Here is a 22,503-nt window from a genome sequence, read left to right as displayed (position 1 = left end):
CTGTGATAAAACTAAATTTAGAAGAACATATTAACTGTTGCCTTGGAAACAGAAATATTTTTTGATAGAATTAATCAAATGAATGAATTGTAGAGAATTGGGAGAGAAGAAAAATGAAGGTGCACATTACCACAGAATATTTTGAGAGGTAGCATGGTATGGTGATTAGAATCCAATCAGAGTCAGGGAGATCTGGGTTCAAGACCAACTTTTAACACGTACTGGTTATGTGACCCTGGAAATGTCACTTATACTTTGAGTGTCTGAGGCAATGCTCTAAGGCTTTAAAAGACAGTAAAAACTGTAAAAATTATATGTAAGACTATAAACACTAGTCAGAGCCTTAAGAACTATGATGATCAGGTCAAGGGCCAACCATGACTCCAGAGAACTGATGACAAAGCATGCCACCTACCTCCTGAGAGAGAAATGATGGATTAAGGAGTGCACAATGAAATATACACTTTTTGGACATGGCCAATGAGAGTTTTTTTTCTTTGACTACACATATTTGTTATGAGGGTTTTCTTTTTCTTTTTTTCAATGGGAGACATGGGAGAGAGAGAAAATTGATTTTCTTTCTTGAAAAAAAATTAAAAGACGAAGTTGAAGAACAGTTGTTGATATGCATTGTTAGGAGTTTCTTTACCGGGGAGTTTTCAATATCAATGAAATTAGGTCCAGGACCACTCTCTCTGCCCCCAACTGAACAGGATTGTTTTTAAAAAGCCTCAATCTATATTCTCTTGTACGTTTATAACAAATTTGAGCATAACAGCAAACAAAACACAGAAGAGGGAAAGATTCATGGGATTTACCGATAGCTTGAGATGAGTCGACCATAGATACGCGTGACACTGGTGTTAGCAAACTGAAGAGATGCAGGGTGAGGTCTGTGGTAGTGAGGGAAGTGAATCCTTTGAGCAACAGCTGTTGCAGCCCTGAGAAATCTGCCCACTTGAGCTGTCCCTGTAATTTTTCAAGTTTCTCTCGGTTTTCAGCTTTATCAAGGGGCAAATGAGTCAGTAATTTATTGAGTAATCTTAAGGCCATTAGATATTCAAACTCAAAATCAGATTCCATTAAGGCCACGGTGACCCAGAAAATGGTGGCCAATAGGTTGGTTGGATTGTTGATGTGGGATGGGTCGGTGAGGCTATCTTTCAAAGAAGACGAGCTCCTGGTCTTAGAGGAGAGCCCCTGTTGGGTACAAGCCTGGATTCGGTCCAGGGTTGCACTTCGAGGTGGGTCTGAAGTTCGGTCTACAACGCCAAACTTCTTAGGGACGGAGAAACTCCTCTGATGTCGGCTTCGTTCTGCTGTGGCTGTGTTGCCACTGGCAGCTCCAGGGTTCACATTCAATTGCCCTGTGCTCTTTCGGTTTGCTGTCAGCTTACTGCTTGAGCTGAGATCAGGGGATGATGAGCTGGGGAATGGAATAAATAAGTTTATTAGGAATATGCCAATAAGCTTCTGTGAAAACTCCACCCTTCTCAATAAGGTCAAATACATCTCAGGTCATGTTAAGGGAGGGAGCATGCCCACTTTTGGAAACATGAACTTTTGTAAATTCCTCTTTCTTGACCCAAAGCTATGAAAATGAGCGTATGCTGAGGGTATAAAAGAAATGTAGGAAAGTCTAAGGATCAGCCATGGGACTAAAAACAATTCAGTTGCTTCTTATAGTGATTCAAATGAGTTTTTATGGGTATTTCCTGAACTCATTTTATGCCACTGAAGCAGAGATTTCTCAAATGTTTAAAAAAAGCTTACAGAATTCTTCATTTCCAAATATCGTGAAACTGTCTCTCACCGAGATAATACAGTCAAGAGATCACTGTTCTTCAAGCAGTCAGACAAATTATCCACAGTAGCTTCCAAGGTAAGGAGTGCTTCCATTACATAACCCTGCCAAACACAGAAACCAACCATTTCAATATAAGAATAAATTCATTGTTCTTTAAAAACAACCCCAAAGAGGTATCTTTGTGAAATGGATAGAGCACTGGACCTGGAGTCAGGAAGACTTGGGCTAGACTCCTTTCTCAGGCATCACTAGCTAAGTGACACTGGGGAAGTCACTTAATCTCTGTTTGTCTCAGTTTCCTTATCAATAAAATAACGGTCTTGAAGACCTCCAATGTCCTTTACAGGTCTAAGTCTATGATGTATTTGTGCTTCTTGTGACTGCTGACTTAACACTTAAAGAGAAATTACATAATATCACATATCATAACTCTATAACTAAAATGGACCTTAGAGGCCATCTATTCTTAGTCCTTCATTTTACAGATAAGGAAACTGAGGCCCAGAGAGATCAAAGAATTTCTCCAAGGATATACATGTAGAAAATGGCAGAGTTGGAATTGAAACAGAGGTCATCTTCTGTTTTGTCTCCAAGTTCATCAGTCTTTCCACTATACCACACTACCCTTCAAATTACTCAGGACTAATTGTGTCCAAATAATACTAGATTAATATCATGGTAGAACACTGTTGCTGGCTTGGAGTATTATTATAAAAGGGATAAGAAGAAAGAGTCTACTCCACTTACGGTTTAGCCTAGAGGAAGCAGCACTGGGGAGTATAAGAACATGATACCTATCTGAAAAGGTCTGCATGAATGTCATACGGAAGAAGAATTAAGATGGAGTCTATATGACTCAAAAGGGCAGAAACAGGACCAAAATGTGGAAATTACCAGAAATTGGAATTTAGCTCAATCTAAAATAAAACTTCCTAATAAATGAGACCTATCTGAAGATAGAATGGTTTACATTGCAAGACAGTAAGTTCCCCATTTGTTATAGGAATGGGAATCCGAAGATCTTCCCTGCCCCTTGGCTCTTTGATAGGCTTAAGTGACTCTGAAAACCTTCCCTGATTTGAAAATATACTCTGCCCCCTAATAGACTGAATGTGGTCACATGGAGCCTGTGGCGGGAGGCTTGTTTTTCAGGAATGCCCATACCTTGTTACTTTGTGATTGGGCAGTGGGTCAAGAGGGTTGTGACATTCTCTGACCCAGGAGAAGGCTATATATACCCTGATGTGAGGTTTTGCTTTGGGGCTCACTTTGAGAAGAGTTGTGTGATTTGACCAGATGAGACTCTGGGCAGCCATTGAACCCCCTGGCTTTGAAACCCCAGATGTTAGTGCTTTCCTCTCTGGTAACTGACTAGTTATGGATGTAATGGTCAGACAGCTGGAAGCCTGTCTGCTGATCTATTTCTCTGTCTGCTTGTAACTTCTGTTTGTATTGTTTGTATTCTCTGTAGTTCAGGGTGCTGACTTTTTCCCCTGAACTAGGTAAAATGATATATGTTTGATTGATTAAAGTAAGACTATTAACCCATTTTGAGTTGTTTTCCTTTGGAGAAGCAGATCTAAGAAACTGTGTTAGCAGCCATCCTGGGTAAGCTAGGGTGCTTGCTGCTACACCATTACACTACAAACTCTTAGAAGGCAGGGACTATCATTTGCCTTTCTTTGTATCAGCACTTAGCACAGTGTTTGGTATAGATAGGTGCTTAAAAAATGCTAAGGGACCATTATTGGAGTAGTTTAAATAGAAGCTTGTTATCATTTGTTGAAGGTGCTATAGAGAGAATTCAGGCACTGGGTAGGTGTTGTATCCAGTGAGCTCTCAGATGTCCTCCAGCTTGAAGAATCTCTAATTCCTGAGACTTAATCAGTACACTGAGGCAAAGAAAACAGCTTTGGGAATTGGTGAATGGATGTCAGACCTACAAGAGGCTTATTAAAAACAACCAATTGGTAACAATGGGATAGAATGTTATATAGCTTAGTGTTATATAAATGTGAGCTATTGCCATCACTATTACAGACCCTAACAAGGTAATTTGGTTGCCACAGCTTCCAATCACACTTCTGAGTCCTTTAGCCTTTGAAATGCTGCTTTCAGGTTATAGGGAATGGGGCTAGCTATAAGCTAGAGCAAAGTTTCTTAACCATTTTGTTTTGTCTTGGATCCTTCTGGCAGTCTGGTGAAGACTATGGACCCCTTCACAAAATATTTTCAAATATATAAAATAAAATAACAGGATTATAAAGAAAATTGTCCATATTAACATACAGTTAGCAAAACATAAAAAATGCCAAGCTAATGGACCCCAGGTTAAGAAGGGCTAGAGGGAGGATGCTTCCTGAGTCCTTTGGGATTTGCTAAGATAACGATATGGACAAAGCCATTGAGAACAAAATACTGTCAGTCCTTCCAAGCGAGTACCACCTCTTCCTCCTCTGTTGTGATCCCTCTTCTTCCTCCCTCTCTTAAGCAAACTTTAACTACTGTAGGGCTTTAGGTGAGGAAAAAAGTACCTCTTTGCCCCCAAATCATTGTCTGAAGGTATTCTAGGTCAGTAGCAAGAGCAAACAGTAATGCAATGAATTTTGGTTGCCAACATAAAAACACACAGGCGTGGTATGTTCATCATCTACTCAGAATGGAAAGTAAATACCATGTAAGCAACCAGCGCAGCTAGAGTTATTCTATAAAAGTTAGCCATTTTTATTATTGTTGATAGGATGCATGACTAATGGGAGAAAAAGGAGACAGACAAGATCAGCTTCATTTTTTTTTTTTCCAAATTGGACACCAGACAATGAATTCACCACCCTTTGCTTTCATACCTGAATCTCATCTCCATGTTCTCCAATAACTTCTACCAGACGGGAGAGGAGGTCAGACAGGGCATGGGCTGACAAAGGTTGCTTTAGGGCCCGGAAGATCTGGAAAGAGCGACCTGCATAATGTCTAGAAGAGCTGGCCAGGGCCGTCTGTAATGCAACTTCACTCAGGTGCTGCTCCAGATGGAAACCTGAGAGACAGAGGGAAAGAGGGAGAGAAGGAGGGTGGGGGAGAGAGAGGGATAGGAAGAGAGAGAGAGGGGAAGAGAGAGAGAGAGAGAGAGAGAGAGAGAGAGAGATCAATGAATCATAAAGTCTCTGAGTTGGAAGGGAGCTCAGAGGCCAGCAATGAGAGGGAAATCTGAAATCCCCTCCCCTATCCCCTACCCCCAAAATGGCCTCCCATTCCTTTTGGGATAATAAGTGAAAACATAGTTCTGACTGAAAAAAAACTCACATTTTTTCAAGAACTTATTTGTTCTTTTATAATGGGCTAACCTGACCAAAACCACCATGAGCTTTCATTGCCAAACCCAGTACAGAAAGATTTACAATAAGAAAATTGTCAAGAGTGGAGACAAAGAGATGAACAGTTGATATCTGAAATGTTTGAAGCTGATCTTGAAAAGGCATTGTTGCTAAGCAAACCAGAATACGAAGAACACAAAAAGGAATATGAAAACGTTGAAAATGCTTCACCTCAATCAAAAGGTATGAATAAAAAAGAAAAAAGAAAGACTCATCAGGGGAAAGACAAACCACTCACAGTGTCGCTGAAAGACTTTCAGTCAGAAGCAAACATAGATCACCTTAGTAAAAAAACTGAGGAGGTATATTTGAAAGATGGAAGAACTGAAAGACTAAAGTTGGAACTTGAAAGGAAAGATGCTGAAATTTAGAAGTTGAGAAATAACATCACTCAGGGGGAGGCAAAATATAAAGAAGTAAAAGCAAGGAATGCTCAGTTTTTGAAAATGTTACAAGAAGGTGAAAATAAAGCAGAAATACTTCTTCAAGTTGATGAATCACAAAGTATCAAAAATAAGTTAACTGTACAGGTTAGCTTTAGAGCAAGAAAGAGCCAAAGTGAAGGCATTACAAGCAGAATTAACAAAATATCAGGGTGGCAGAAAAGGGAAAAGAAACTCCGAATCTGACCAGTGTAGGTGATCACATTAGCCATTAAGATCAACACTCATACATACACACACATACACACACATACACACACATACATGTACACACACACGCACAAACTTTTCAGGGTTTTGAAAAAAATGTATCTATTTAATGCTGTACAACTGCTGAACTATGCAGTTTTTGTTGGGGAAAAATACTAAAATGACTAATTGATTAACCATCTAAAAACTATTTCATTTTTCTGTTGGTTTAAAGTGAAAAGTAGGAAAGTAGAATTCCAGAAAAACTCAGTGAATCATTACTGTTTGCTGTCCATGCTCATCACTTTAGTTTTTCATCAGTCAATAAAATTTACTCTTTCATTTTTTTTTCTTAGAACAGGATCATTTTGTTTAGTGTTCTGAATGAATGTCTTCTGAATGAAAAGAATTGGGAAAAAACCCAACAAAAACCGATGCTTGCATATTTAACTTCAGGAGAACAATTCTGATGCCTGGAATTTTCCCCAAATTGAACTTCTACTCCACCTTTCACATTCAATATTTTGAGTTCTTTCTGCTCTTCCTCATCCACCTAAGTTGCTGGAAAATTTTCAGTCTTCTTGGGTATGGAATACAAGAAGAGCCATGCTTTAAATTCATGCCCCTTTTAAACTATGGAGACTTCAAGCCCAACCGAAAGACCTGTGACCTTGTCTAGACACAGCAAGGCCCTCATCTCCTCAAGATGGAGGCTACGAATGGGCATCTGTAAGATGTTTATAAGCTTGCAATGCAAATTTGACCCTGCAACTTAATATCTATTTTACTTATGTTTTTTAAGTGAGTATAAGACAAAATCATCGCCCTCTATCCTTAGCCAACCACTTTATTGGATGACAAAGGACAACATCATGGAACTCTGGTGATCATTTAAAAGGTCTATGGATGAACGCAATGAAACAAATGGGACTATATATACATACAGGGAAACCAGTCTCAGTGGCCATCACTGATAATCTGGAGTGCTGTGGGATCCATTTGATTGTATCCCAACTAAAAGAATGAGAAAAGCTCAAAAAAGAATGAGCTGTGACAATCTGAGGTCACTAAATTTTCCTCTCTCAGCCTCCTTAGGCTGTCGGGCCTGCCATGCCTTATGGTAAAGTTTCTGTAAAAAGCACTGAATGTGTCAAGAAATGGGCTTAGAACTTTTTCCAGCAGAAAACACAGTGGTAAAGTTTCTACTTACTAGAAAAATAAAGCCTAATAATTAATATAGAAGAAATTACTTTGTAACTTTGCTGAAGTCCTTCTAAACTTCTGTTTTAATATGTTTTATGAGCTATTGTTCTAGTAAGCTTGGATTGTAACTAAAAGGTTGAATTGGAAGCAGTTAAGTGAGCTATATAAGCCAGTTTGATAAAAGAACAAGGTAAGTGATACTGACTTTGTAAATCTTATTGTTTTAAAATTCTGTAGTAACAATCTCTAACTTCATAAGACTTAGAAAGTAGAGATGGTAAAGAAATTAATGACTGAAGGAAAAAGTCAGAGAAGAGCTCATATAGCATGGTCAGAGCCCTGTGAAAATCCCTCTACCTTGACATGACACAAAGAAAGACGATGAGCTGGAGAGAACATACAAAAGAATCTTCTAATGAAAAAGGTCCCATCTTATTCATTCACCTCAGCAGAATAAATAAACTAGATCTGCTACCATGATATTTGGAGAAGGATTGCCTAGAAGGATTTTTGATAATAATGATGATAATACAAATAATTAATATTTATATAGTGCTTATTATATGCCAGTCACTTTCCAATTATTACCTCATTTGATCCTCAAAACAACTCTAGAGGTAGGTGCTATTATTATCTCCATTTTACAGATGAAGAAAAAAACTGAGCCAAAGAGAGGTTAGGTGACTTGCCCAGGGTCACACAGCTACTTAATGTCTAAGGTCAGATTTAAACTCATGTCTTCTTAACTCCAGGACCCTCAGCTGCCCAAATTGATTAAAGGTGTGGTGGTATAGATGACTCCTTGGTGGGTCATCTATACATAGGTTTTTATACTTCTTTCATGCCCTGATTATATTTGCATTTGTGTGCATGACCTAGTCTTCTCCCTCCTCCATTAAGGCTGTAAGTTCTTTGAGGTTAGGAGTTTCCCTCAGGGATCAGTGATTTCATTGCTGTGTCTAGGAACCTCTTTCATCCTTTTAATTCCTTTGTTGTTGTTTATTTTTTGGTCATGTCCAAGTCTTCAAGACCCTATTTGGTTGTTGGTTTTGTTTTGTTTTTGGAGATACTGGAGTGGTCTGCATTTTCTTTTCCAGTTTATTTTACAGATAAGGAAACTGAGGCAAACATGGTTAAGTGACTTGCCCAGGGTCACACAACTAGTAAATTGAGGCTGGACTTGAACTGACTCAGCCTGGTACTCTATCCACTATGCCACCTTGCTGTTCCTTTATACCTTAATAAATCATCACTTCCATAGTACTTTAAAGATTTAAAAGTATTTTGCATGTACTATCTCATTTGATCACAGCCTTGTGAGTAAGAACTATAGGTATTATTTTTATCCCAGTTTACAGATGATAGTTGGTTGCCTTGTTGGTGGACAAAGAGTTAATGAGCATGAAGTTTAAACTCTACTCTCCCATGCCTCCAAGTCTAGCACCATTTTCACAATATACCAAACTACTTGTTCTACACAGTTAATTGTCCACAGAGCCTTGGTACTGGCAGCAAATTCCCAACAGACAAGAACTATATCTTTCTTAATGATTTTTTGTTCACAGTACTATACTTTGTGCAAATGGACACTTAAGAATTATTATTTAACAAGAGAAAAGCTGAAAGGCATCCCTCTTTGCGGCTCTCCATTTCTTAGTTCATCTGTAGGGACCTTGGAAGACTCACTCCATTCAAAGATGAGAAAATGCCAATAGACCCTAACTGAATAACCACTGAAAGTATTTTATGGAAATTGCATTAATATAATCATTCAAGAACACCATGGAATAGGTTTGTGAAAACAGAATGTTATAGTTAAGTGTGACATTATTTCTCCAAGTGTATATTACATATTAATTTATAAAAAATGACAGGTCTTTTAACAATTTCCTGGCAAAATAATGTACCCTAAGTCTATGGTTCTGGGTTGAAAAGAAATATTCCCTTATGCCAACAATCACTGGAGTATTATTTACTGTACAAATTTCACATCACATCATTTAATGTAAACTGGAAACAGGAGACTAATAAATTTATTCTGGAGTACTTTATAATTCAGTACTTCCTCTTGAACCAATGAATGTAAAGAATCCATGTATTCAAAGCAGGGCAAGTGGAAATCAAGACCTGTTGCTGTTTAGTCATTTTCAGTCATGTCTGACTCTTCATGACCCCATTTGGGGTTTTCTTGGCAAAGATACTAGAGTAGCTTGCTATTTCCTTCTCCAGTTCATTTTACATATGAGGAAACTGAGGGAAACAGGGTTCAGTTACTTGCCTAGGGTCACACAGCTATTAAGTGTTGAGGCCAGATTTGAACTCAGTACCATTGATCAAATGATACCAATGTCTTGGGTATTATACACACCTAATTTTCAAAGGCATATTAAAAATCCCTATTTGCAAGTGGTACAAATTGGTGTGCTATGTCTACCTAACTTAATGGAGACTATCTCTGTCCTTTAGGACACTTGCAATCTAAAACAATTAATAAAAACAGAGACTGAAAATCTTTACAAATGATGCTAGGATTCAAATATATACATGAGGAAAGAACTTAAGGGCAAAAAAAGTATAGAGTGTATAAATTCTGTTGACAGTGTATGTGCGTGTGTGCACGTGTGTGTGTGTGTGTGTGTGTGTGTGTGTGTGTGTGTGTTAAATGGGTATCATGCTCCCAGTTTACTGGAAAAAGATTCCCAGAGGAGATTTCATGAAGGATGGGAGGAAAAGAATGTTAGCTGGGATAAACTGGTCATTCTAGGCTTATGCTAAGGTACGGAAGACTACACAGGTGCAGGTATAGGTTGATCAGGAAAAAGAAGCACTTAGCAAGGGTGGCAGGACAATAGAGAGTACAATAGAGCAGTTGGGAATGTCCTGGTCAAGGCTGTGGTTTCTCCAACCGCTGGAAGCCATTGGCTTATTTTCTTTTTTTTGTTATGACTCCCCAGACCAGGGTTGAGTTAATTAGTGGTTCATATGCAAATCATAAATTTCTTTCTCTTAGGCTATGTTCAGTTCTCAGATGACTGTTAAGCAGAGGACAACGTTTAACCTTTTCTGTCTCTCTGCGGAGAAGAGATGCAGCTTCTATACAAACATAAAGCTGACCAATTTGATAAATGCCAACTGAACCTCACTGTGCTCTGGGATTTTCAGAAGTAAGTAAAGGGGGACTCTGAAAACAAGACATGGAAACCCTATTCCAGTAATACCTCCTCTGCCTGTTTGCCACCCTTTCTTTTCTAAGGAATTCCTCTGACAAGTATTAGCATGTTATGATTATGGGCAGAAGTATGGCTCAGATATTTCAACCTTGGGAATGTGCTCATACTGGGAGTAGTTGAGGTTTTAACATTTCATCTGAGTCACCAAGTTAGCAAAGGACCCTCTTGGGCCTAAAAGAAATTTATCAGGTTAGAAATAAAACTGGCTAGGGGTGGCTAGGTGGCACAGTCAATGGAGCACCGGCCCTGGAGTCAGGAGGACCTGAGTTCAAATCAGGCCATAGACACCTGACACACTTACTAGCTGTGTGACTTTGGGCAAGTCACTTAACCCCAACTGCCCTCCAAAAAGAAAAAAAAAAGAAATAAAACTGGCTTAACAGAATAATCAATGTATTCTTAGACCACTGATTCAATTTGTCAGTTAACAAACCTTTACTAAGTGCCTGCTTGTGCAGAACACTCTACTGGGGAAGGGGAGACAGAAGGATTAGGTGAGATACAGTCCCTGCTCTCATGGAGACTACAGTATAGAAGTGAGATAACACACAAACACAGATCTATAAATATAGAGTATTGTAAGTCACATGTACTAGAAATCTCCAAAACAAAGTGTCTTGTGTAGTCTGAAGAGGAAGGTCCTAATTGGCAGGGGAGATCAGGAAAGCCTTCCTGGAGAAAGTGGCATTTGAGTTTAGTTTTAAAGAATGAGTGGGAGTTCCTTTTATTGGAGGTAAAGGATTAATCAATCAGTCAATTAAACAAAAAGAATTTATTAAATATGAAATATGAAAACCACCCTTAATGTGCTCTGTTTTAAGAGTGTCAATTGTAGAATAACATGTCAGATCAAAGAAGAACAATGGGCTCCACTGTGAAAAAGCTGAAGGTAGGTACACTTCCAAGTAACCAAATAAGATACCTGACTTAGAATCCTTAAACACAGACACAACATGACGTAGGAAATTAGTGAGCTGCTCAGCACTCTTGGAATTCTGATTCTTGGGTGTGATATCTTCATGGCACCAAAGTGGACCAAAAGCCCTTAAAAGACATAAAATATAAGACAAATAAATTATGACTTTGCAGCAAAAAACAATATATTGTGATATATGTGTTTTCTAATAGCAGCTTTGCTAAATGTTTAAAATTTATTTTATTGTGAATTAGGTCTCCCCCTAATAATATGTTCAATAAGGATTTCTGAAGTTTCATATATAGAGCAACCCAGAAATTAAGGACTCCATAGTTCCTCTTCTATTTTAAGATAAAAATATGGGTGGACTTCAGTTTGAAAATTCCAGTCACCAAGAAACATTTGCAACCAGAACTTGAGGCTGTCTTACAGGACTGACCTCTCCTGGGTTCACCATTGTTGCTGCATTCCAAACAGGAGCCAATCAGTGTTGAGCTGAGAGCTGAGCCTTAGAGTTACTTATCTATAGGAATGGTAAGAGTAGACTTATAGCCCATACTCAGAATAGGGTGGGGACTGCAGAGAATTTACAGAGGTAAAGATCTTAAGCTGGAAGTGATCAGGTCCAACTCCCGAAGAAACATTTTTTCTTGTTTTCTTTCTCTAAGAAAAGTTTGATTTTCTTGTTTTTGGCCTTGTATATGTGTGACACAAAGACAAAAGCACAGTTTGGAATAGCACTCAGGTGTCTTTACTCAGGTATTCTCATTGCTCTGGATAAAAAATGACAATTTTCTAATGTAAAGGAGGTCATGTTCCTATAATCCTATTGTCCACAGGATATGCAGAAATTGTTTGGCTATTTTTCTTGTAATGGTGTCATCATTAAACTCTCCCTGAGAGAGTCCTTTTTTTATAGGGGCAAGAATGAGGGGTGTTTCCTTCCCAAGAAAAATGCCTGTTCTCTTAATATGGATAAACTAAATGGTTATATGATCAAGTAATCCTGTTTATGTAGGTATAGGCTCATGGTCCTTTCACCTTTCAGTAAACAACGATTAAGTGCCCACAGTGCTTGATACAGAGGACACAAAGACAAGACCAAATAGGGCCAGCCCACAATTCTATTGTGAGGAATGACACACAAATATAAATAAACTCAATGCAAGGTAATTTGAGCAAGCCCTACCCAACATTAAGAAAGGACCCACTAATTTCCTTCATGAGCTTTCTCCAAACAAAAAGTATAGGTCTCCTCCCCTTAATAAACTCCAGTCACTCCCTGTTACCTCCAGGGTCAAGTATAAAGTCCTCTCTTCACCACCTGGCCCCTTCCTACCTTTCTAGTCTCATACCTTCTGATCCAGCTACACTGAACTACTTGCTTTTATGGTAACATGTCTCTTCAACTCTTTTCTCTGTGTCTTTGCACTGGATGTCCCCCATGCCTGGCATGCTCTGCTTCCTTGTCTCCTCTTCTTAGTTTGCTTGGTTTCTTTCAAGACTCAGCTTAAATCCCATCTTCTGTAGGTCCTTCTACAACCCTCTACCTGTTAATTCCTTCCCTTGGAGGTTTCTTCCACTCATTCTTTCTGTAACTTGTGTATGTCCAGCTATTTACATGGTGCTTCCCCCATTAAAATGAGAGCTCCTTGAAGGGAGAGGCTGTTTTTCCTTTTCTCTGTATCTCTGACACTGAGCACTGTACCTGGATCACAGTAAGCATTTAACAAATGGCTGTGGATGAACTCAGTGGCTGACAAAAACATAATGAGGGATTTGTAAGGAACACAGAAGGCTTTGGATATTTAATAATAGAAAAGGAATTTTCTCTGGTGTGTTAATAGGCAAAATAGTATAGAGAAGATTTATTCACATAAGACAAAGTGAGTGGATTGTGAGCTGCTGCCCACTAGAGATAAGAAGGCATTATGGGAATGCCCCACACTGCCAGTAATACTCTGGATTTACCAGATAAATCATAAAGTGTAAGCATCATGAGACCTGAACCACAGGATAACCCACAACTTTTAAATTGACTTATTAAGTATTGGTTTGTTTCATCTTCCTTGTATTACCCTCCCAATTTGTTTCCGCCTGCTATTTGTGGCCTCTTCTAACTGATGAACAGAGGGAAGTTTTTCAGTCAGTCAGTCAGTCAGTCAGTCAGTCAGTCAACCTTTATTAAGTGCCTACTGTGAGACAGTCGCTGTACTAAACTCTGGGGATATTAAGAAAGGTAAAAGACAGTTCTAGGAGTTTACAATTTAATGGATTTTTTTTCTGTAATTGCTCCTTGGTAGGATACAACTAATGCAGAGTTTTAAGTATAAAGGTATTAAACCAGAGAGCACCTAGCCTCTGCCGGGCTTAATCCTGGTTAAAGTCAGTCTTGCTGTGGGCATCACAGATTCCTGCCAACCAGCTGTCACATCATGGTGAAAAAAAAGTCCTTTCCATTCATGGTAATTTTAGCAGATTCTCAGAAAACACTAGAATTTGTTGGAAGCTGGTATTCATCTCTCTCTCTCTCTCTCTCTCTCCCTCCCTCCCTCCCCCTCTCTCTCTCTCTCTCTCAAGTTCTGGTACTTTTCCAAATGATGGCTCTAAGATGGCAGATCTGTCATTACCTGGTAGTCAGAAACTCAATAAGTTTGTTTGCCTTCTCATCATTTTCAGTGGCTGTGTCAATGTCTTCTATCTCCTGGGTGATCTGTGGTAGATTCCCACTGCTGCCTCCCAGACTGATGCTGGATGAGGTAGAACTGGAGCTTAAGCCAGAGTCTGGCACGGGGGAGGACTGGTACTCTCTGAGGAAGTCAAAGCCACCTGGTGGGAGAGAAAGAGAAGGTTAGAATGCACTATTCCAATATCCCAACACACAAGACCGCTCCCTTTGAGGTGGAAGAACATCTTGATGATTCGAACTTAGAGAAAAGAAGCAATTAGGACATTTAACTCTAAAGTAATGAGACTAGCTTTTTGCGTTTCACTTATGGAAACCAGTCTCATTTTCTTATCACACCATGCACTGTCTACTTCTGTAGGTTACAAGTTGATTGAGGGGAAGGGCTGGTTTTTATTTTGTCTTTGTAGCCCTAGCACATAGTAGAAGCTTAATAAATAATGACTGATAAATAAATAATGACTAATGAAGAGACCAAAGACATGGCCAATGTAGACATGAACTCCCTGGAGCATTTTAAAGAAAAGGTAGTTAAAAATGCTTTGGGCAATTGAGTTTCGGAATGCAGGGTCTCTTTAGTCCCTTAAGGATGGGGTCAATGTAGGGGAATGCAAAGAAAAAAACCTGGTCAAGCAAAAAGGATAAATTTTATATTAATTCTTTTTTTTTTCCTTTTTCTTAAAAGCAATTGGGGTTAAGTAACTTGCCCAAGGTTACATGGCTAGTTATTTTGTGTGGGTGTTAAGTATCTGAGGCTGAACCGATCCCTGACTCCGGGGCCGGCGCTCTTACCCACTGCGCCACCTAGCTGCCCCTCCATTAATTCTTAGTATGTAATAGAGCAGAACCAAATAAATGAACAGAAAACAAATAAACATGAAATGTTTGCTTAATGTCTTTAACAAATGCCTATGAGATTCCACTATCTTTGTAATTCACATATTGGCATGCCCTCGTCAGAGGAGATGCTGTGCTCTATGAGCAAAGCAGAACTAAAGTAGCTCAAAAGAAATGCAAGATGTGCAAATTTACAGAATCCACACCAAACGTTCACATAGACTATTTATGCCCAACTTGTGGTAGAGCACTGTTTTGGTCTGATCAGCCACAGTTGGAGACAGTGAAACTTGAATCTAACATAGTGATGTCATTTTTGTCTTCTCCAAGAACAAAGGACAAATACCAACCAAGCAAGCAATCTCATCTAGCCTTAATCGCTGAATGGGTGTTGTCTCAGTCAAAGTGAGAACTGGAAAGACCTTAGCTTAAAAAGGCCAAGGCCTCCTACTGCATCTGAGGCCATCTCCAGTCATCTTGATCTATAATATCTTACTACTGGACACAGGGAGGAGAAGGGTGACCTGTGAGAAAGGTGAGGCTGGTGATCTGCACAGTCCTCTCTCACTTAAATCCAATTCACTTGCAAGTCACGGCATCATCTTCCTGATGTCACAGTCATGGTCCTCTTCGAGAACAGAGGACAAACCACAACAACAGTCCACATAGCACAGCATCATAGGATCATAGACTTAGATCCACAGAGATCAACTAGTCTAACGGCCTCATTTTATTTTATTTTTGCTTTTTGGAGGGGGCAAGGCAGGACAATTGGGGTTAAGTGCCTTGTCCAAGGTCACACGGCTAGTAAGTGTTAAGTGTCTAAGGTTGGATTTGAACTCAGGTCCTCCTGATTCTAGGGCGAGTGCTCTATTCAGTGCACCACCTAGCCGCCCTAACCCCCTCATTTGAAAATGAGAACACTGAAGTTGAGAGAATAAGTGACTTGTCCAGAGTCACACAGTGACAGTGTGTCAGAACTGAGAATCAAAACCAGGTCCTCTGATTTCAAATCCAGTTCTCTTCCCATTGCACCAAAATTAAAAAAAAATACATATATATATATAATTATAGACAACCCTACCATATATTTGGTCTATAAAGGTGACATGGTATATATATCATTCTGGAGACTGAGTTGTTTCTTTCAACAAAAGCTTCTTCCCTTCTGCTTTATTCAGCAAAAAAGATATTGGTATATGTGTAGATAATTTTCTTAAAGATTTTAGAGAGATGAGAAAGTAAGTATATTGACTGGTGGTTACTAATGTTCTTTTAATTGCCTTTTGATAGTTAAGCCATCTTTGCTTCCCCCCCTACCCCCCATCATTCACTGTATCTTCTTTTTTCATATCTCTTGGGAATTGATACAACTTTGTCACCTTCAATCTGGAACTCTTCTGTAGGTGGTCCAGCTGTGTTTCCTATCTCTTTTAGTGTCATTATTATTTTATGCAACACATACGGGATTGTAACACCAGAGTTCCAAGGCCTACTGTCATTGATGGAGAGATATTGGCAGATTTTTCCCATTTTTCTTCTACTTTTCGTCCATCTGGTTTCATCTTCAAATGCTCTGGGGACGATGTGGCTTTCCTTGAATCTCACGTTAAGTTTTCTGTCAACTTATTTTCCCCTCTATTGCTTCTCTGTGTTTTAAAATTTTTTTTAAATAAATTTATTTATTTTTAGTTTTCAACATTCACTTCCATAAGCTTTTGAGTTTTAAATTTCTCCTTTCCTTCCCCTCCCCAAGATGGCACACAATCTGATATAGGCTCAAATTGAACATATTTTCACATTAGTCATACTGTAAAGAAGAATTAGGATCAATGGAAGGAACCATCAGAAAAAAAAGAAATAAAACAAAACAACTACAAAAATAAGAGGACATAGTATGCTTTGATCTGTGTTCAGACTCCATAGTACAGCATTTTCCATCATGAGTATTTTGGAATTCTCTTAGATCCTTGCATTGCTGAGAAGAGCCAAGTCTATGAAAGTTAGTCATTGTACAATGTGGCTGCTACTATGTACAATGTTTTCCTGGTTCTGCTCACTTCACTCAGCATCAGTTCATATAAATCTTTCCAGGTTTTTCTGAAGTCCACCTGCTCATCATTGCTTCTTTGTTTTATGAAGCAATACTGCTTATAATGTTTTATCAACTTCCTTCATTAAATTTTGCAAATTTTTTTTTTGTATTTGGGCTAAAAACCGATTCCTAGGACCCCATCCCGGATTTGCTACCAGGCTGCCAAAATCTCTGCAGAAGTGGGAGGGAAACATACCATATACAATAAAGAAAAGGATCAAATACAAAGACCAGTTTTTAAATTGTACCAACCAACTGGATTAAAGAAAAATTTCATTATTTTCAGGCAGCAGTGCTAAGCAAAACTGATACATCAATTGTCCTGGGCATTCATTCAAATAACAACTTAATGGCATAAAATGATTTTTAAAATCCAAGTGCTGCCTACTATCCACATCTTCCAAGAGCTATATTTAAGAGAAACATTTGATTTCAACACATCAGCACTACTTTTCAAAGTATTCCAAAGGATAATAAACTACCTTCAGGAAGCATTTTGCTCACCCAGTAAGGTGAGAATTTATTCTTTCAGTGAACTAGTAATTATCTGAAAAGAGAAAACTTATTAAGTAATGACTGATATGCTAGAAATACTGGGTTTTTAGCAAAATATAGGTAAAGCCTTTTTTCCAGGTAGAGTGGGCAGTCAGTTTTTTCAAGTACATTTTCCAAGTGTTCAAATCTGAAGACTTATGTCAATAGGTATTTTTGAAAGGGCAATTATATATAGTTTTTAATCAGAATAGGAATTATGGAGAATGGAACATGTATGAAAGAACTTGGTATTGGCACATATTGTTCTCATTCTCAAAAGGGGGAAAAATGGATTCTAGGAACTAAAGACAGTTGAATCTGACGTCATTCCCCAGTAAAATTCAAGAATGGATTATTAAAAAGATTGGTTCAAGCACTTTTTAAAAAGAAATTTCCAAAATGAAAATATTGCTAAATTGAAAAAAGTCTGACTAAAGATATCAAGGAAACTGTCATTGAAAACAAGCATTTTAAAAAATATTTAAATTTAGGATTACTAGTATTTAGTGTTGATGAAGAAAATGTAAGTGAAAGGTGTAACCATTTGAGTGAGTGCCTACAAAGTGCTTGGTTTACATATTTAGGACCAAGCATATGTATATATATTAAGCAAAGTTTGAAAACTGTATTCCTCTAAACTTAAGATCACACCTTTTTATTGGATGCTTTAAGCCTACATCGTCACACTTTGATTCAAATTTTCATAAAGAAGCCTACATTCTCTGAATGGGATCATTAGGAAGGAATCAGCCTAGATTCACTAAGAACAAATTATGGCAAACTCACCTAATTTCTCTTTTTTAAAAGGGGTATTAAGGCTGGTAGATCAGAACGATCCTATAAACACTGGATTTTGGAAAGGCCTTTGACAAAGTCTCTCATAATATGATTGTGAAAAAGATGGAACAAATGTGGCCTGGACTATAGCAACCACTTTGTGGTTGCTGACTGAGTGACTGTATCTCAAGACTGTTGACAAAAATCTCTTTGACAAAGATCCGGGTAAGACAAGAAGGAGGCTTTAAACCACACCATATTCCTCACTGAGCAGTTAACAGTGGATAGAGTACCAGGCCTGGAGTCAGGCTCTTCCTGAGTTCAAATCTGGCCTCAGACACTTACTAGCTTTGTTACCCTGGGCAAGTCACTTAACTGTTTGCCTTAGTCTCCTCATCTGTAAATTGAGCTGGAAAAGGAAATGGTCAACTACTCTAGTATTTTTGCCAAAAAATCCCCCAAAAGTGGTCATGACTGAAACAACACAACAACAATATTCCTCATTTCTGGTGATTCGTGTAGGCACAAATGATACTAGAAGAAGAAAACTAGAAAGCATTATAAAGTATTGCAGAAAAATTGAAGATTTTACTGGCATAAGATGCTGCCCATTAAAAGTAAGACAGAAGACAAAGAAAGTAAAGAAGACCTGGGAAGTGAACAGTTGGTTAACTAGATGGTATTAAAGGTAGGATTTGGATTTTTGGAGGATGACTTAAGAAATAGAATGGCAGCTTTTGGTTAGGGATGGGACACAGTTAACAGGGGCTGGTGAGAATAACTTCATCTTTTATCTTGTAAATTTAATTAAACTGAAAAAGGTAAGAGGAGGAATATCTACCAAGTTAGCTATCATAAAGAGTAGCTATAATAAAGGAAGGAGAATAAAAAAAAGAAAAGAAAAAATAGGGGTGGCTAGGTGGCACAGTGAATAGAGCACCAGCCCTGGAGTCAGGAGGACCTGAGTTCAAATCCAGCCTCGGACACTTAACACTTACTAGCCTTGTAACCTTGGTCAAGTCACTTAACTCCAATTGCCCTGCCCTTCCCCCTCCAAAAAGAAAAAAAAAAGAAAAAGGAGAAGATCAGTGGAGACACTCAAAAATTCAAAGGAGATAACGTTCAAGAAAGGAACCCTGGCCTTAAATGTCTATACCCTGATGCCCAAAGTATGGGTAACATGCAAGCTGAGTTAGAGATCCTAACACAAGTATTTGCTGTAGAGAAGATGAAGAGATATAGGCTAGATGATAGTACAATTAGGTAGATTCATAATTTGTTGACTAGCTGGATCCAAAGTATAGTAATTAATGGTCTGATATCAACTCAGAAGAAGGACTCCAGGGGTTGCCTCAGGAATCTGTGCTTGGCCCTGTACTGTCTGTTTTAAAAAATCATCAATATTATGGATAAAAGCATAAATGATATGCTTACCATACTGGGGTATGACAAAATCTGAGAGGAATAGCTTACACACTGGATGACAGAGTCAGGATTCAATAAGATCTTGAAAGACTATAGAAGACTAGGTTAATAAGTCTAATAAGATGAAATTATACAGGGAAAAATGTCAGATCTTATAATTGGGTTCAGTCAATCAGTAAACATTTAAGTTCCTACTATGTTCCTGGTACTGTGTTAAGTGCTGGGGAAACAAGTACAAATAAAAACATAGCCAGTTCTTGTCATTAAGAAGCTTACAATCTAATGGTAGAAGACAACATGTAAAGCAGAGGTGTAGGGTGGGGAAGAATGTACCTGGGACAGGGGCATAATGGAGAGTTCCAGAGAAGTCCAAAAGCAGTGTGGCTAGTGGAAAATGGGGAGGAAAACTGTGCTGAGATCCCCTCTTTAAACAGAAGTACTGGAACAGCTCATGGTCCTGTCTTCCAGTGGTAGGGTCCAAAAAGTCAACTTCACAGGTACAAGATAGGGGCCATATGATTAGATAGCCATATACCTCAAATGACCTGTGGGATCTTAGAGGACTGTAATCTAAGTAGGAATCAACCATCTGTTAGGGCAGATGAGAAAGCTAATATGATCTGGGGATGCATCAAGAGATATTTTGTTTAGGACTAGAGAGGAGATAGTCTTCCTGTACTCTATCCTTGGTCAGAATACATATGTGGAGGGGTGGCCAGGTAGCACAACGAGTAAGAGCACCGGCCTCAGTGTTGGGATGACCTGGGGATCGAATCTGGGCTCAGACACTTAGCACCCTCCCAGAAACACCTGGCTGTGTAACCTTGAGCAAGTTACTTAACCCCGATTGCTTTTAAAAAAAAATACATATGTGGAGTATTGTGTTCAGTTCTGGGCCTGCAGTTGGATGCAGGACATTAAATTTGAGAGAACTGAATAGAGGGCAACCTCTATTCAATGGTGAGAATAAGTTTGTCTTTTATCTTGTTAATCTAATTAAACTGAAAAAGGTAAGAGGAAGAATATCTACCAAGCTAGCTATCATAAAGAATATCTTTATAGGAAGGAGAATAGCAGTGGAGATACTAAAAAATTCAAAGGAGATAATGTTCAAGAAAGGAACCCTGACCTTAAATGTCTATACTCTGATGCCCAAAGTATCTGTCAAGACCTTGTTGAATCCTGACTCTGTCATCCAGTGTGTTAGCTATCCCTCTCAAGTTTTGTGTCAGATCCCAAAATGGTAAGCATGTAATTTATGCTTTTATCCATAATATTGATGGATTTTTAAAAGAGACAATACAGGGCCAAGCACAGATTCCCAGGGCATCCCAGGACGGTAAAGGGCCTTGAATTTATGCCATAGGAAGACTGGTTGGAAGAACTGGGGATAGTGAGCCTGGCCAAGAGAACACTAGTATTCTATATATATATAGAAAGAGAGAACAAGTATTTGAAAGATGATTTATTCTGTTCAACTAGGGCATAACTAGGAGCAACAGGTGTGAATTATAAAGGGGGAAATTCAGGGTAAATGCAAGAAAGCATTTCCTAGAGCTATCCAAAGGTAGCACAGTCTACCCTGACAGAGAGTGTTCTCCTCTTGGGGGCATTTCAACCCCAAACTGGACAATCACTAGCTGCATACATTATGAAAGAGACTGTTGTTCAGGTATAGGCTGGACAATTTGGTCTCTAAGGAAGGCTCCCTTGAACGTTCAGACTGATTTTGTACTAGAACTAGTGGTGAGATGCAGGGCTCTGATTTGTCCCATTCACCATAAAAAAAATCAGTGACTTGGATGAAGAGTGAAGACATACTTATCTAATTTGGAGATGACAGAAAGCTGAAGAGGAAAGTGAATACTGAATGAAAGAGTAATAATATAAAAAAAAATCTCAGGATGCTGGGAGGAATGGTCAAATCTGATAAAATAAAATTTAATAGATACATATTTAAGTGTTCTAAAAATCAATAGCCCAAAGGCAGAATGAGGGAAGCTTTACTTTACAGAGTCAGTGTAGAAAGATATATGGGTTTTACCTGACTGAAAGCTAAAGAGGAGTCATCAGTGTGGGGTGGTTGCCTAGAATGCTGATACAATCTTAAACTTCAGGTATAAAAGCATGGTTCCCAGAAAAAGGAGGGAATAATATTATTGTGTCTTGGATCAGATACAGAATGTGGTGTCAGTTCTTGGTTCTCTCTTTTAAGTGGGTTGTCAACATTCATTGGCTGAACAGTTTATGGTACATGAATGTGATACAGTACTATTATGCTGTAAGAAATGATGAAAGGGATGGTTACATAAAAACCTAGGAATATCTGTATGAACTGATACAAATGAAGTGATCAGAACTAGGAGAATAATCTATACAATAACAGAAATAATATAAAGAGAAGCAACTCTGAAAGGCTTATGAATTCTGATGAACACAATGACCCATTCCAAAGGAGTCATGCTGAAACATGCTATCACTTCCACATGGAGAGCCTATGGTATCAGAGTACAAACTAAAGCATCTTTCTTCCTTCCTCTCTCTCTCTCTCTCTCTCTCTCTCTCTCTCTCACCTTCTCTCCACCCCGCCCCCTCCCTTTCTTCCTTATCTTTTTTTTTTTGGGTGGGGGAAAACATAGCTAATGTAGAAATTTTTTATTACTATATGTATATATCTGTAATAGATTTTTTCCCCTTGTCTTCTCATTATGAGGTGGTAGAGGGAGCAGGGAGAAGGAGAAAATTTGGAACAACACAAACATTTTTTTTAAAGTCTCCGTGTTAAAAAACAACAACTAAACAAACCAAAACAATAGAAAGTTGAAAAAAGTTGACAAATATAGTACATGTTATGTCCTCTGAGGAATAGGTAGCAGAAAGATAGATTCGTATACTGGGTGGGGGTGATGATGGCTGCATGAGATGATCCTTAAGATACAGTGTGGTGGTCCTAGACATGTTAGGAAAAAACTGGATTAAAATACTGCCTT

General features: G+C 38.6%; 1 protein-coding gene and 1 pseudogene across 8 annotated transcripts in view; one reads left to right on the top strand and one right to left on the bottom strand.

The window, feature by feature from the left end:
- Nucleotides 1-22,503, bottom strand: part of FRY (FRY microtubule binding protein) — a 586,038-nt gene that overhangs the window by 64,725 nt on the left and 498,810 nt on the right. For all 8 annotated transcript variants that reach the window (XM_069080517.1, XM_069080511.1, XM_069080515.1 and 5 more), the window contains 5 exons: nucleotides 13,790-13,988; nucleotides 11,166-11,287; nucleotides 4,654-4,841; nucleotides 1,814-1,908; nucleotides 819-1,426 (listed from right to left, as the gene is read on the bottom strand). In XM_069080517.1, coding sequence (XP_068936618.1) covers nucleotides 819-1,426; nucleotides 1,814-1,908; nucleotides 4,654-4,841; nucleotides 11,166-11,287; nucleotides 13,790-13,988 — 1,212 coding nt within the window. The remainder of the gene's footprint in view (nucleotides 1-818; nucleotides 1,427-1,813; nucleotides 1,909-4,653; nucleotides 4,842-11,165; nucleotides 11,288-13,789; nucleotides 13,989-22,503) is intronic.
- On the top strand, nucleotides 5,166-6,681 carry LOC138155326 (G kinase-anchoring protein 1 pseudogene; annotated as a pseudogene).

This window comes from Petaurus breviceps, unplaced genomic scaffold, assembly GCF_028583685.1.
Source record: "Petaurus breviceps papuanus isolate PSGF00001 unplaced genomic scaffold, PetGlider_PUasm1.0 91133, whole genome shotgun sequence".
NCBI lineage: Eukaryota > Metazoa > Chordata > Mammalia > Diprotodontia > Petauridae > Petaurus > Petaurus breviceps.
Note: the sequence above shows the minus strand (reverse complement) of the source record. Positions and strands in the feature narration are given on the sequence as shown.